This window comes from Orcinus orca, chromosome 18, assembly GCF_937001465.1.
Source record: "Orcinus orca chromosome 18, mOrcOrc1.1, whole genome shotgun sequence".
Taxonomy (NCBI): Eukaryota; Metazoa; Chordata; class Mammalia; order Artiodactyla; family Delphinidae; genus Orcinus; species Orcinus orca.
In genome coordinates, this window is record NC_064576.1 from 14,293,319 (window position 1) to 14,310,077 (window position 16,759).

Genomic DNA, 16,759 nt, shown 5'->3' on the forward strand with positions numbered 1-16,759 from the left:
TATCTAATGGGTTATAATTTTTTATGGTAGGTGTAGGGCCATTGATAAAGGTGAAGAGTGCTAGGTACTGTTGCTTCCTTGCAGCGCCCAGAGTCTTGGAATATTACCTGTATGTAAACACACATACAGGCATGGCTATCCTGAGTGCCTGTGGGTAACATGAGGGAAGACAGCTCAGGAACCCACCTACAGAGCGCAAGTGAGGAGTGGTGGCCAGGTGAACTCACTAGGTATTACAACGTGCACTTTTGTTGGCAGGATCTGATCCCTTTATTTTTTTTGAAGAAGGACTTAGTATCTTTTTTAATTGAAGTATAGTTGATTTACAATATTGTGTTAGTTTCAGGTATATAGCAAAGATTCAGTTATGCATATAATGTTTTTCAGATTCTTTTCCATTATAGGTTATTACAAGATATTGAGTACAGTTCCCTGTGCTATACAGTAGGTCCTTGCTGTTTATCTATTTTATATATAGTAGTGTGTATCTGTTAATCCCAAACTCCTAATTTATCTCTCCCCCAGTTTCCCCTTTGGTAACCATAAGTTTCTTTTCTATATCTGTGAGTCTGCTTGTTTTGTAAATAAGGTCACTTGCATCATAGTTTAGATTACACATGTAAGTGATATCTCATGGTATTTGTCTTTCCCTGCCTGACTTATTTCACTTAGTATGATCTTTAGCTCCATCCATGTTACTGCAAATGGCATTATTTCATTCTTTTTTATGGCTGAGTAATCCATTGTATATATATACCACATCTTCGTTATCCATTCATTTATCGATGGACATTTAGGTTGTTTCCACGTCTTGGCTATTGTAAATAGTGTTGCTGTGATCATCGGGGTGCATGTATCTTTTTGAATTAGAGTTTCCGTCTTTTCCGGATATATGCCCAGGAGTGGTATTGCTGGATCATATAGTAACTCTATTTTTAGTTTTTTGTGGTTTTTTTTTGCGGTATGCGGGCCTCTCACTGTTGTGGCCTCTCCCGTTGCGGAGCACAGGCTCTGGACACGCAGGCTCAGCGGCCATGGCTCACAGGCCCAGCCGCTCCGCGGCATGTGGGATCCTCCTGGACCGGGTCACGAACCCGTGACCCCTGCATCGGCAGGCGGACTCTCAACCACTGCGCCACCAGGGAAGCCCATATTTTTAGTTTCTTAAGGAACCTCCATGCTGTTTTCCATACTGGCTGTACCCATTTACATTCCCACCAACAGTATAGGAGGGTTCTCTTTTCTCCGCACCCTCTCCAGCATTTATTATTTGTAGACTTTTTGATCATGGCCTTTCTGACCGGTGTGAGGTGATACCTCACTGTAGTTTTGATTTACATTTCTCTAATAGTGATATTGAGCTTCTTTTCATGTGCCTGTTGGCCAATGTATGTCTTTTTTGGAGAAATGTCTATTTAGGTCTTCTGCCCATTTTTTGATTGGGTTTTTTTTTTTTTGATACTGAGCTATACGAGCTGTTTGTATATTTTGGAAATTAATACTTTGTTGGTCAAAACATCATTTGCAAATATGCTCTCCCAGTCCATAGGTTTTCTTTCGTTTTGTTTGTTGTTTCCTTTGCTGTGCAAAAGCTTTTAAGTTTAATTAGATCCCATTTGCATATTTTTGGTTTTATTTTCATTACTCTAGGAGGTAGATCAAAAAAAGACATTGCTGCAGTTTATGTCAGAGTGCTGCCTATGTTTTCCCCTAAGAGTTTTATAGTGTCTGACCTTATGTTTAGGTCTTTAATCCATTTTGAGTTTATTTTTGTATGTGGTGTTAGAGAATGTTTTAATTTCATTCTTTTACATGTAGCTGTCCAGATTTCCCAGCACCACTTATTGAAGAGAATGTCTTTTCCCCATTGTATATTTTTGCCTATATTCTTTGTCCTAGATTAACTGACCATGAGTAGTGTGTGGGTTTATTTCAAGACCTGATCCCCCCTTTAAACTATATACAGGCTGGACTTGCCTATTCCATGAGCACTCCATTCTTTCTTTTCTTGTGACCAGGGAACTAACAGTGAGAAAACAGACCACCTACAAATACTCATAGTCAGGGCAGGCTACATATTTTAAAGGGCCCAGTGCAAAATGGAAAAAGCAGGGTCCATTGTTTAGAAATTATTTCAAGATAGCAACAACAGGACACTAACCAAGTATGGTTGGGTTTAACAAACGAGAGGCGGTCAGGGTATTACAGAAATATGAGTTACCTAGGATGAGGATTGATCTTAAGGTGGCTTCCTAGAAGAGGTGAAAACTGGGCTGACCCTAGAGAGTGAGGCTATCTCCCCTACATGGACCTTCTTCTCTTTTTTTAGACCACAGGATATTGAGGAGGATCACTTAGTCATTCTGACTTAAATGTCAGTCACCAAGAGTTTTCTGCCACAGTACATTTTAATTATCTACCTCTGGAGTTGTGACACATGCCATGGGGGGGCACGGAGAGGTACTGTCCAGACCTCCCTTCAAGGACTTGTTGCCCCAGCTGCTGGACGTGCTGCTAGTGGGCAGTCTTTAGCCATCAGCTCCTCTGGGGGCAGCCTGTATGCAGTGACCCATCAAGGTGGAGGTATAAGGGCCTGGCTATTGGACATGTCAGGAAACCCTGAAGGGCCGTCTTCATTCCAGAGCCCCCATGGGGTCATCTAAAGTTATTGGCCAGTGTTCCAGCTTGATTTCTCCCTCTGCCCTAACTTGTTTCTTCCCTCTCGCTTCTGCAAGTATTGGTCCCAAGGGCACCCCTAATAAACATCCCAACACTAAACTCCATCTGGGTCTGTATCCCAGAGAACCAACTTGCAGCATGTATCAGAAAACATTCTAGTACTTGGGGAGGATTTTTATTTGAAAATTACTGGTTACACATATAACATTTTAGAATCACCAAGTAAAATACAAAATGGTGGAAACAAGGACTTTGTGGGTAAATGTGGTTACCTTTGGTTTAAAATCCTCAATCTAATGTTGTCTGACCAAAATGAAATTATCTATTAATAACAAAAGAAAACTGTTATGTTGAACCATATGAAACTGCCATTTTATAAGTTAAAAAAAGATTGAATGTTAGCAATTCCACATGGTTCAATCTAATAGAAAAAGTACATTAGCATTTGAAATTTAGAGGACATTATACTTATGAATAACTCATGGGTAAAAGATATAATTGAGTTAAATTAGAAATTACCTAATACTATGGTTATTGATCAGTGCTAAGCACCAAAACTTGTAGGTTGCAGCTAAGGTGGGTCTTAGGAAACAAAAGTATGCTTTATGTACTTAATTTATAACTTAATTCTTTTTCTAATATAAGTTTCCAGTTTAAGAATTGAAAAAAATCTCAAAATAAATGAAAAGTTGAAGGAAAGAAAGAATAATATAATGAACTAGAAAATGTTTAAAAAACCAGAAAGGATCAATCAAGCCTTAAAAAGCAAAAAAAAAAAACCCACAATTATAGGTGCTGCAGAGTTTAAACATATAAGATATTGTGAATAAGTTTATGTCAGTCAAGTTCAAAACTCACAGGAGATCCACTCCTAGAGAAATAAATTGTACCAAAAATGACTCTATAGAAATAACAAACTGAAGTCCTAAAATAATTACCAAAAATTAACCAGACATTGATGGTTGCACAACACTGTAAATGTAATTAATGACACTGAATTGTATGCCTAAAAATGGTTATATGGCAAATTTTATGTTATATATATTTTACCACAATAAAAAAATTAAAAAATAAGATCTTCAGTCTAAAAGACAATCGATCATACATCTGTCCTTCATTATGAAATCCCCTAGAAGGGCTCCTATTTTGAAAAAGTGTATTTTCTCTCCCTTCTCTTTTAGAACGTACAATATTGTTCTTCTGTATTTTAACCCTATATCTATTTTTTTTTTTCTGGAGAGGGGAATGCCTCTTTCTCATACAGTGTCACTTAAACTAAGGTAGATTTTTGTTTTTCCTATTAGTTTTCTCTTACTATTTTAACCAGAGGTCTTTGGGTATGGAACCCAGTTCTGTTAACGGAAGTGGTGAGACAAAATGGCAACTTCACACACTTAAACTAAATAGAATCCCTGATATAATTGGACCAGGGGTATATAATTTGGGGAATAGTAAGAAACATCTGTGACAACTTTGTCTTGCACCTTAGAAAATGTGCTTTGTCTCTGAAGTCTGTCAAGGCACAAAAACTGGGAGACAGCTTTTATTGGTGGCCTGTACCTCTGATTTAGGTAAGAAAAATAATCCTTTTGTAAGAGCTTAGAATCGTTGGAGAAAATAATCCAAATAAACGAACATCTTGTATGTGTAAATATTTGTTGCTGGTGTAAAGAAAATACAGTGTAGCTTATGCAGAGCAAAAACTATTGGAGAAATGCCTTCGGAATAGACTTGACCTCATGGTAGAATCACGGTGCTGACTTAAAAATTGTTAAGGCTGAGGGCTGTCCATTGGAAGCGTTCATAACCACATGGTCACTGTGAGTAATATCTGTCTATGTTATTTTGAAGTGCACCTGAGGGGAAAAAAGACAGAAACAACATGTTTAAAAGTTTTAAAGTCCTCCTCCCTAAGGCAATGCATTTCTAGGTCCACTTCTTTATGTGAAGCAAATCATATCACTACTGGAGCCACAATTAAAAAAACCAGGGATGTATTTATTCTATGGAGGAAGTAGCCCCATTAAAACCCTCAGTGGGGCTGAGCTTAATACCAAACAACCTGTAGATCCACTTGAGTTCTGATCATTCTGATTCACAGATATGTTTTTAATCACTATATTAAATTGATAAGCAGAATCATTTTACTGACTCAAAACCTGGAGATATATTAAAAACAGGGTGACAGGCTGGGAAATCTAGTCTGAAAAGGGTTTCTCATTTTCACACATAAAGTGAGCACACCAGATTTGGATGTTAATATCAGGTTGTCATCCCTATATTTTATAAACTCGTACTGACAAGCATTGAAACACTGGCATATATGTATGAAATATGCTGGCATTTAATTTGTGCAGCAAAGCAGTTATAGGGCCTATAGAAATGTGATCTGTGGATGATGGGTCACAGGAATGAAAAGAGAATCAAAAGCTTTAACAAAGACTCAACCAAGCAACTTCGAAAAAGAAAGATGATACCAAATAATAGGACAGGTCTTTGCCAGGCCTTTGAGTTCTTGAATTCTACCAATTTCTAGCTGAACTGGAAGAAATAAAGGTTTTCTGCTAAATGTATAATCAGAACATAGAGGAAATGAAATGCTGTCAAGTTTCTCTGTTCCACAATCATCAGTTTTTAGTAGCTGTAGTGTATCTCAGTTCCTTGACAGATGTGCAGAACAAACTGAAATAATGTCAAGGTTTGTGAGCTGTTATCTCAAAATGTATTTCTTTGAAAAAGGACTTCAAATGTCATTTTTTTCCCCCAAAGAAGAATGTGAAATGTTTTGAGTCTTTATAACAGAAAATGTACCATCTATCTGAGGCTGACTTGTGTCAGGATCTGGGTCGCCTAAACATAGGATTATGGATCTATTTTATAAAAACCTGGGACCAAATACATTTGTGGGTGCTGTCAACAAAGTTATCACGAGAGATAATGGACATCACACATGAAATAGAAAAGCACTGAGACACCTACCTTCATATCAAGTGTACTTTTTCTCTTGTTGCTTGCATACTTGCTACCCGCCTCCAAACAGCACTGAATATGAAATGCTATATGTTAAAATGTCTCTTAAGCAGAAAAATAAGAAATTCTCCAAGAATGCGTGGACCCCACTGGGTGAAATCTGAGGCTATTTCCATTATAATGCAAGAATTTAAAAAAATAAGGCCTTTGGGGTGAGGCTAATTGCATATGATCTCTCTCCTCCATTTTTTTAAAGCTAGCCATATTTTGTGTGGTTATCTATTATGTACTCTCTTGGTGAAACTAAAAACAGCCAAAAGACAAACGGAAATACTTTTAACTTTCTACTGCTTGATGGTCCTCCAAAATCACCTGGTTCCTTTCCCCATAACTCTTCTCAATGTAATTTTTTAAAAGAGAAAAATTTTTTAATTTATTTTTGGCTGTGTTGGGTCTTCGTTGCTGCGCACAGGCTTTCTCTAGTTGCGGCGAGCAGGGGCTACTCTTTGTTGCAGTGTGCGGGCTTTCTTATTGCAGTGGCTTCTCTTTTTGCGGAGCATGGGCTTCAGTAGTTGTGGCACGTAGGCTCAGTAGTTGTGGCACATGGGCTTAGTTGCTCTGCAGTATGTGGGATCTTCCCAGACCAGGGCTCGAACCTGTCTCCCCTGCATTAGCAGGCGGGCTCGTAATCACTGCGCCACCAGGGGAGCCCAGAAAATGTTATTACTAGCACCTTTTAACCAAAATGGCCTTTGCTTCATGGTCTGCAGTAATTGAAACCAAATACTGAAAACAAGCTTTCTGTGTATTAAGCCTTGATTTGACCCTTCTCTTTCTCATGGTGTAGACTGCACTCTGGCTAACAGCAGAAGTGAAAGAAGGTGTCTTTTTCATAGGGTGGGTTACGAAGAGGGTCGAGATGACTGAATGCTTGTTAGCAGAGTCCTTGTGTATGGGCTGAGCCTGAATGGAGAGGCCCAATCTCACCTCTTTCTCTCTTCTGGAACCACTGCTGACCCTGGAAAAATCATTTAAGCTTTCTGTGCACGGGCTATTGCATTTGTGAAATGAGACAATGACCTGCCTCATAGGAACTACGTGATGGCCACAAACTGCAGGTTTAAAACATGCTGAGCTAAGTGTTGGTTGTGATTATGATGCTGCTCAAGAGACGTGGCCCCTTAGTCCACGGAAAGTAGCAGCATCAGATTGAATGATGAAAACAGAACACAGAACATCTCAGAGGCCCTTTTGTGAATCTTGTAGTTTTATCTTAAAAGAAGCCCAGTTGAGACACATTTAGCTCAGTGAACATGGTAACCTGGGTGGCAGAAAAGTGGTTAAAAAAATTACTCTTTCTAATCTGTGACTTTGAGAAGTTACCTAGGTTCTTCTGCCTCAGTTTCTCCATTTGAGGGATAATAATTCCAGCTCAGAATGGTCGTGAAGATTAAAAGAGATAATGCCAAAAATATTCAATTTATGGTAAGCAGAACATAAGACCCGTGAGTGGTGCGTTTCTTGGCCCTCTTACCCTTCTTCTCTCAGGCGTGGTTCATTGTAGTTCCTCCAATGTAGGTTAAAACAGTCTAGTACTTAAACTCCAGCTTGTAAATAAAACCACCATCATGGAATTAGATCTTACTAAGAGCAACAGAGCAATAAAAGCTCACCTGCATGGATAAAAGCCAGCAATCAGTGCTTCAATATATGTAGAATTCTGGCTCAAGACTATACGTTCATTCTCCCTGAACTGCATGGCCCTAGTTCGATCCCAGTAACCCTCAAACTCCTCATCTTGAAAGGTCTAACTTTGTGTACATACTGGCAGGTATATTACCAAAGTTAAAGACTGCTGGAGAGTTAGAAAGAATTTTTGCTTTTAACTTAACGGAACAATGAATATTCTTTCCCTTTATCCTTTCAGAAATCACCCTGAACAGCAAGGATATTGGGAGATAAAAAATAAGCCCAATCTTTGATGGAATCAGGAGTCATTTGAAATTCCAAGTGACAAAATATCTGGACAGGCTACATTAAGGAACTGGATCCAGTGGGCTGTGGCATGACAGAGATGGTACGTAAGGGGAGCAGATCATAGCTCTCTGACTAAGGGGCAAATGCCAGTGAGGAATCATATAGAATCAATATCTTTGCCTGAAGCATGTAGATTGGTGAGGTCCTAGGAGAAGAGAGATTTTGAAATGCAAGCACCGTTGACTGCCCATCTCTGCAGGCTAGGGAGGAATACAGGCTAAATGAATATGTGTTCTCGATTTCTCTCTCACTTGCTTATTTTTTCTCTCTAGGCCATGTGGAACTTCTGTGTTAAGCACAGAATTCCCTTTAGTCTCAAATGATGCCCTAGCCACAACTATCCCACAGATATATGGTCTAAAAAAACCTCAATTCAAAGGTGAGTAGTAGGAATAACAGTAATAAAAAAGTAGTATAGGATCTGTAAAATACACAAACAAAAATGAAGACAAGGAGTAAGATGAGCATATGATGGATGAGAAAATACTGAAAAGACGAAAATTATAAAAAAATATAACAATACATTCAAAGAAAATGTAGTAGAACAGTCAACCTGTGGACAGCCAAGAGTACGGGAAAACATGGCACAGCAACAATGATGAAACATGAGTTGACAGAGGCTGAAAGTGAAATGGAAGAGAAAAATGAAAACATCAAAGAAATGATCATTCTAAAAGGCAGCATGAAGATTAGTCACTGCTGAAAAAACAACATGAGACAGCAAGGCAAATAACTGTAAATTAATGAAAAATTTAAAAGGATTAAGGAGATAATAGCTTTATAAAATAGACAAAGGACAGCAACATATACATTATAGATTGCTGTAAAGAGGAGAGTCTAATCAAATAAATTCAAAGATGTAATTCAAGCAAATGCTTAGAAATAAAAGACTTGAATCTAGAGGTCAAGAGTGCATGATGTCCTAGGAAAAACTAATGACCTTCAAAATACAGAAAGAATCCTTTAAGAATCCAGGAAAGAAGATCAAGTTTTATCAAATTAGAGCTGCAGCAGGTAAATATTTCATACAGTTAACCCTTGAGCAACATAGAGGTTGGGTGCTGATACTCTAGACACTCTGTATATAACACTGCAGTCACCCTCCATATCTACAGATTGAACCAACTGTGGATCATGTAGTACTGCAGTACAAATTTTTAAAAAGGTGAATACAAGTTAACCTGTGCAGTTCAAACCTGTACTGTTCAAGGGTTAACTATATTTACAATGAGTCAGGGATTCTAACTCCAATGCACTAGATGATATAGAGCCTTGTTTTCAAACTTTTATCTGTACTGCCACCCACATTTAAATTTACATTGAGTACCAGTACAGATTTCACTGTCTATATTTATATTCATCTATCCTGAAAGGAATTTAATGAAATATTTACTATTACTAGGAAAGATACATTGCTATTCTTCGTCCATTCCATTCTTTTCTATTTCATTTCTTAAAACATGCTGGTCATGACTGACTAAATGGATTTCACAGGCCCACTAAGGACTCACAACCCAAACTTTTAAAAACAGTATACAAGGAACAAACGGAACAAACTTTAGTCAACTAGAGATGCAAAAAGTATCATTTAACACAGGTAAGTGAAATAATAGAGGTTTAAGTATTTTTAAAGATTTGAAGGTAAACAGTAGAAGAAAAACCATTTAAACACTAAAATTTGTTGGTAGAATGGAGAAATGGAGAAAAGGTTTATAATGGGAAGTCAATAATAAGGAAATAAAGTATTCCTGGAAGAAATTAAAGCAACAAACAAAATAATGAACAAAAAAACAAAAATTACAGACTACAAAATAAAAGGTTTAAAAAAAAACTCAAAGCATAATAGAACTAAGATAAAACATACCCCTAAGGGCTAAGATTAAATCTCAGAGCTAAACCTAACTATAATACTTGCCATTGCAGGAGACACATCTACAATCTGATATCAAAAGACAATCAAAGGCATATCAGGCAAATGAAAACTGGGGACTTAATTTCAGTTTTGAACCACGTTGGATTCAGGGTCAGAAACATTAAATGAATCAAAGAAAGGCACTTGAGTGTTGCATGAAAGAAGTGTTGTATGAAAGAAGAGAAGGTTAGCACTCCCCTTGACAAGGATGGAAGAGGTCCTTGGGCCTGACAACATGCAAATGGTTAAGGCATTGCCACCTGCGTCAGGGCATCTAACCGTCATTTTTTATAAATTTAAGAAAACTGAAATCATATCCAGCATCTTTTCTGATCACAACACTATGAGATTAGAAATCAATTACAGAAAAGAAAATGTATAAAACACAAACACGTGGAGGCTAAACAATATGTTACTAAACAACCAATGGATCACTGAAGAAATCAAAGAGGAAATCAAAAGATACCTAGAGAAAAATGAAAACACAAGCCAAAACCTATGGGCTGCAGCAAATGCAGTTTGAAGAGGGAAGTTTATTTGAAAAATCTCAAACAACCTAACCTTACACCTAAAGTAACTAGAGAAAGAACAACAAACAAACAAAACCCAAATTAGTAGAAAGAAAGAAATCATAAAGATCAGAGCAGAAATAAATGAAGTAGAGATGAAGAAAACCAGATGAGACCAATGAAAGTAAAAGCTGGTTCTTTGAAAAGAGAAAGTTGAAAAACCTTAAGCCAAACTCATCAAGAAAAAAAGGGAGAGGGCTCAAATCAATAAAATTAGAATGAAAAAGAAGTTACAACTGACACCACAGAAATACAAAGGAGCGTAAGAAACTACTACAAGCAACTCTATGCCAATAAAATGGACAACCTGGAAGAAATGGACAAATTCTTAGAAAGGTACAACCTTCCAAGACTGAACCAGGAAGAAATAGAAAATACGAACAGACCAATCACAAGTACTAAATTGAAGCAGTGATTTTAAAACTTCAAACAAACAAAAACTCCAGGACAAGATGGCTTCACAAGAGAATTATATCAAACATTTAGAGAATTAACACCTATCTTTCTGAAACTCTTCCAAAAAACTGCAGAGGGAGGAACACTCCCAAATTCGTTCTATGAGGCCATCATCACCCTGATTCCAAAACCAGACAATACCACAAAAAAAGAAAATTACAGGCTATATCTCTGATGAACATTGATGCAAAAATCCTCAACAAAATACTAGCAGACCAAATCCAGCAACACATTAAAAGGATCATACACCATGATCAAGTGGGATTTATCCCAGGGATGCAAGGATTCTTCAGTATTCGCAAATCAGTAAGTGTGATACACCACATTAACAAACTGAGGAGTAAAAACCATATGATCATCTCCAGAGATGCAGAAAAAGCTTTTGACAAAATTCAACACCCATTTATGATAAAAACTCCAGAAAGTGGGCATAGAGGGAAGCTGCCTTAACATAATAAAGGCCATATATGACAAACCCACAGCTAACAACATACTCAATGGTGAAAAGCTGAAAGCATTCCCTTTAAGATCAGGACAAGACAAGGATGTCCACTCTCACCTTTATTCAACATAGATTTGGAAGTCCTAACCATGGCAATCAGAAGAAAAAGAAAGAAAAGGAATCCAAATTGGAAAGAAGTAAAACTGGCACTGTTTGCAGATGACAAAATACTATACATAGAAAATTCTAAAGATGCCACCAGAAAACTACTAGAACTCATCCATGAATTCCTTAACGCAGGATACTAAAGTAACACACAGAAATGTCTTGCATTCCTATATACTAACAAAAAATCAGAGAAATTAAGGAAACAACCCCATTTACCATTGCATCAAAAAGAATAAAATACCTAGAAATAAACCTACCTAAGGAGACAAAAGACTGGTACTCTGAAAACTATAAGACGCTGGTGAAAGAAATCGAAGGTGACACAAACAGATGGAAATATATACCGTGTTCTTGGATTGGAAAAATCAATATTGTCAACATGACTATACTACCCAAGGCAAGCTACAGATTCAGTGCAATCCCTATCAAATCACCAATGATAACTTTTCACAGAACTAGAACCAAAAAAATTTTAAATTTGTATGGAAACACAGAAGACCCTGAATAGCCAAAGCAATCCTGAGAAAGAAAAATGGAGCTGGAGGAATCACGCTCCCTGACTTCAGACTATACTGCAAAGCTACAGTCATCAAAACCATATGGTACCGGTGCACAAACAGAAATATAGATCAATGGAACAGGATAGAAAGCCTAGAAATAAATCCACACACCTATAGTTTTGTCAATTAACCTATGAGAAAGGAGGCAAGACTGTAGAAAGCCTAGAAATAAATCCACACACCTATAGTTTTGTCAATTAACCTATGAGAAAGGAGGCAAGACTGTACAATGGAGAAAAGAAAGTCTCTTTAATTAAGTGGTGCTGGGAAAACTGGATAGCTACATGTAAGAGAATGAAATTAGAGCATTCTCAAACACCATACACACAAAAAAATGTAAGGCTATAAACTCTTAGAGGAAAACATAGGCAGAACTCTGACATAAATTGCAGAAATGTCTTTTTTGATCCACTCCCTAGAGTAATGAAAATAAAAACAAAAATATGCAGATGGAACCTAATTAAACTTAGAAGCTTTGTACAGCAAAGGAAACAATAAACAAAATGAAAAGACAACCTACAGACTGGGAGAAGATATTTGCAAATGATGTGATGACCAACAAGGTATTAATTTCCAAAATATACAAACAGTTCATATAGCTCAGTATCAAAAAAAGAAAAAAACCCAAACAACCCAATCAAAAAGTGGGCAGAAGACCTAAATAGACATTCTCCAAAGAAGACATACAGATGACCATAAAGCATGTGAAAAGATGCTCAACATCACTAATTATCAGAGAAATGCAAATCAAAACTACAATGAAGTATCACCTCACACTGGTCAGAATGGACATAATCAGAAAGCCTGAAACAATAAATGCTGGCAAGGGTGTGGGGGAAAGGGAACCCTACTACACTATTGGTAGAATGTAAATTGGTACAACTACTATGGGGAACAGTATGGAAGTTCCTTAAAAAACTAAAAATAGAACTACCATATTATCCAGGAATCCCATTCCTGGGCATATATTTGGAGAAAACCATGGTTCAAAAGGATACATACACCCCAATGTTCATTGCAGCACTACTTACAATAGCCAAGACATGGAAGCACCTAAATGTCCTTTGACAGATGAATGGATAAAGAAGACATGGCATATATACACAATGGAATATTACTTAGCCATAAAAAGAATGAAATAATGCCATCTGCAGCAACATGTGTGGACCTAGAAATTATCATACTAAGTGAAGTAAGTCAGATAAAAAAAGACAAATATCCTGTGATATCACTTATATGTGGAATCTTAAAAACATGATGCAAATGAAGTTATTTACAATACATAAATAGACTCACAGACATAGAAAACAAACTATTGGTTACCAAAGGGGAAACGTTGGGGGAGGAGGGATAAATCAGGAGCTTGGGATTAACATACACTCACTACTATATGTAAAATTTTGGGCTGGCCAAAAAAATTCCTTCAGTTTTTTAAGTAAAAATAAGACATTTTTCATTTTCTCCAAGAACTTCATTGAAAAATATTCACCGTTTTGTTCCACTTTCTGCCTTTTTTCAGGCAACTTCATAATTCCATCTTCCCAAAACTTACTGTCTGTTTGAGGAAAGAACTGTTCCAGGTACCTTTTATAGCCTTCCGGGGAACTGAAACTTTTTCCATTACGAGAATTTTGTAAAGACCGAAATAAATGGAAATCCGAAGATGCAATGTCTGGTGAATATGGCAGATGAATCAGAACTTCCCAGCCAAGCTGTAATGGTTTTTGCCTGGTCATCAAAAAAACATGCGGTCTTGCATTATCCTGATGGAAGATTATGCATTTTCTGTTGACTAATTCCAGATGCTTTTCGTCAAGTGCTGCTTTCAGTTGGTCTCATTGGGAGCAGTGTTGCAGCAAAACCAGAAATGAGTAAATGGCCTTAGGCACATACCAGCCAAACAGGCCTGCAAGAGTTAAGCAGTCTTGGTTATTCTTTAGCTGTTACTACTAACACACACTTGTAGCTAGACTTGTCCTTCAGAAAGCTAAACAAAGCCAGTTACTCTCTGACTCCATATGAATTATACTCTGCACCTGGCATTCTTCTCCCCCTACACTCCCCTGTAGCATTCTGCATTTCGAAAACAAGGTCATGGCTGATAACTTCAGGGACACCCGACCTGGTTGCTGAGCCACCTGATGCCAGCTTTTGGCCATAAATTTGCAGAAGAAGGAAATGCAAGACCTTCATTAGTTTGAGCCTTATCACCTACCCCAGACCATGGAGTCTTAGCCTATAAAACCTTTCCCTATTCCCCAGGGATGGGGGGGGGGGCACAGTTCTTGAGGTGGTAGCCTGCTGTGTCCTCTCTTTGCCTGGTAAAGAATAAAAGCTACTTTTTCTTGTTCTGCTAAAATTTCTCTTTGTATTTCTTTTTGGCATTGGTGAACAGAGAGCCAAGATTGTGGCATCAGCCAAACTTGCTGGAATTAATCGTCGGATTTCTGGAAGGAGCTCATAATAGAGGACTCCCTTCCAATCCCACCATATACACAACATCACCTTCTTTGGATGAAGACCACCGGTGCCTTTGGTGTGGTTGGTGGTGGTTCATTTCACCTGCCCCACAATCTCTTCTGTTCCACATTACTGTACAGTATCCACTTTTCATCTCCCGTCACAATTTGTTTTAAAAACGGACCGTTTACATTAGTTTCAGTAGAGAATTACACGTGGAAATATGGTCAAGAAAGTTTTTTGTGCTTAACGTATGTGGAAACCAAACATCAAAGCGATTAACATAACCAAGCTGGTGCAAATGATTTTCAGTGCTTGATTTGGATATTTTGAGTATGTCGTCTATCTCCTGCATGGTATAACGTTGATTGTTCTCTGTTAATGTCTTGATTTGTTTGCTATCAACTTCAACTGGTCTGCCCAACTGTGGAGCATCATCTAGCAAGAAATCTCTATAAAGCAGAAACTAACACACCATTGTAAAGCAATTATACCCCAATAAAGATGTTAAAAAAAAAAAAAAAAGAAATCTCCAGCATGAAACTTCATAAACCATTTTTGATACATTCAGTCACAGCACCTTCTCCATACACTGCACAAATGTTTTTCTGCATTTCAATTGCGCTTTTACCTTTCTTGAAATAATAAAGCATAATATGCCAAAAATGTTGCTTTTTTCTTCCATCTTCAATATTAAAATGGCTACACAAAAATTCACCAATTTTAAGTTATTTTTTTAAATGCACGCTGATATGACAGCTGTCACAATACAATGTAACAAAATTGTTTTGAATGAAGTTAAAGACAACTAAGCACTACTAGAGCTGACTTACGGAAAAAACTGAAGGAACGTTTTGGCCAACCCAACAGATAACCAACAAGGACCTACTGAATAGCACGGGGAAATCTACTCAATATTCTGTGATAACCTATATGAGAAAAGAATCTGAAAAAGAATGAATATATGTATAACTGAATCACTTTGCTGTGCACCCTGAAAGTAATACAGCATTGTAAATCAACTATACTCCAATAAAATTTAAAACAAAACAAAACAAAAAAAGGCACTTTAAAATAGTATAAAATGTAATTCATAGTGAAAAACCTTAGTCATGAATATCCAGGGACTGAAAAATTATAGCACTGAAATTATCAAAACAAATTACAAGAACTATAAAATGGAACTTGGTACAGTATGAGACTAATTCAGTTCTCTAGGTCCAAGACACATCAAATGGACCAAAATAAATAAGAATAGAGAAAACCTAAATAATGTAATTAATAAAACCACTATAATTAAAAATTAAACTCTATACCTTAAATAGCCAATAGCCCATCTTTTTAAATGCCCAAAGAACGTTCACAAATATTACCTATAAACTAGAACATAAAGTATTATTAAACACTGTTTCTGGGTGGAAATGGTACAGAGGACTTTTTTTTTTTTTATCATAAGGCAATGAAATGAGTAAACTAGAAAACATACAAACATAAAAAAATCCTCTATCCACAGGAAATTTTAAAGATCTCTTTCTCAAATAATTCTTAGGCCAAAGAGAAAATGACAACAAAATTGCAGAATCTGTAAATAAAAACCTAACTGATGAAAGCACTACACACCAGAACCTATGGGATATAGCTAGAACAGTATTCAGAGAAAAGTTCACAGCCTTAAAATATTTATATTAATAAAAAAGAAAGAAAACAAATGTATTCAAGAAGTAAGAAGAAACAACAAAATAAACCAAAGGAAGGAAGGAATGATTAAAGATGAAATGCAGAAAGTGATAAAATTATCAAAAAGAATACAAGTAGTAAGTGAATGTGAGAGTTCCTTCTTTGGGGGAGAAAACATAAAACTGTAACAGTTCATTAGAAGGGAAAATGAGGGCTTCCCTGGTGGCGCAGTGGTTGAGAGTCCGCCTGCCGATGCAGGGGACACGGGTTCGTGCCCCGGTCCGGGAAGATCCCACATGCCACGGAGCGGCTGGGCCCGTGAGCCATGGCCGCTGAGCCTGCGCGTCCGGAGCCTGTGCTCCGCAACGGGAGAGGCCACAACAGTGAGAGGCCCGCGTACCGCAAAAAAAAAAAAAAGGCAAATGAGGAGTAGGGAATGGAGAGAGCATAAATACTATGTAGCCATTAAAAAGAATGAAGTAACTGTGTATTAATATAATCTGAGATATTTAAATGAAAAATCAAGGAACAGCTATCATTTGCACTTAAAAACAAGGAAGGCCACATATGCACAAGTTCTTACTGATGCACAGAACATGTCAACAGAACAGTCAGCAATTGTGCTGGGGCTCCATCCTGGGGGAGGAGCTGTGTGATGACAGGAGTCGCAGAGTGACTTCTTCATAAATTTTAAAAACCTATTTTAAAAAGTAAAGTTTTTACATAAAAATGGAATCTAAAAAAAAAAAAAGTGGTTCTAATGAACCTAGGGGCAGGACAGGAATAAAGACGCAGATGTAGAGAATGGATTTGAGGATGGGGAAGGGGA

At 37.3% G+C, this 16,759-nt stretch overlaps 1 protein-coding gene, 1 long non-coding RNA gene and 1 other non-coding gene across 3 annotated transcripts in view; 2 read left to right on the forward strand and 1 right to left on the reverse strand.

Annotated features, from left to right (window-relative positions):
• Positions 1 to 284: 284 nt before the first annotated feature.
• The window catches only part of LOC101279146 (ATP-binding cassette sub-family C member 4-like), a 130,153-nt gene continuing 113,678 nt past the window's right edge, over positions 285 to 16,759 (reverse strand). The window contains 1 exon segment of the mRNA XM_049701381.1: positions 285 to 4,535. Within this exon segment, the coding sequence (XP_049557338.1) occupies positions 4,428 to 4,535 (108 nt within the window). The 3' untranslated portion in view covers positions 285 to 4,427.
• On the forward strand, positions 7,646 to 8,038 carry LOC125961911 (uncharacterized). Its single transcript, XR_007473024.1, has 2 exons — positions 7,646 to 7,726; positions 7,959 to 8,038. It is a non-coding gene; the product is annotated as an uncharacterized LOC125961911 (long non-coding RNA).
• Positions 9,763 to 9,888, forward strand: LOC117202809 (U6atac minor spliceosomal RNA). The gene has a single exon (XR_004485285.1). It is a non-coding gene; the product is annotated as a U6atac minor spliceosomal RNA (small nuclear RNA).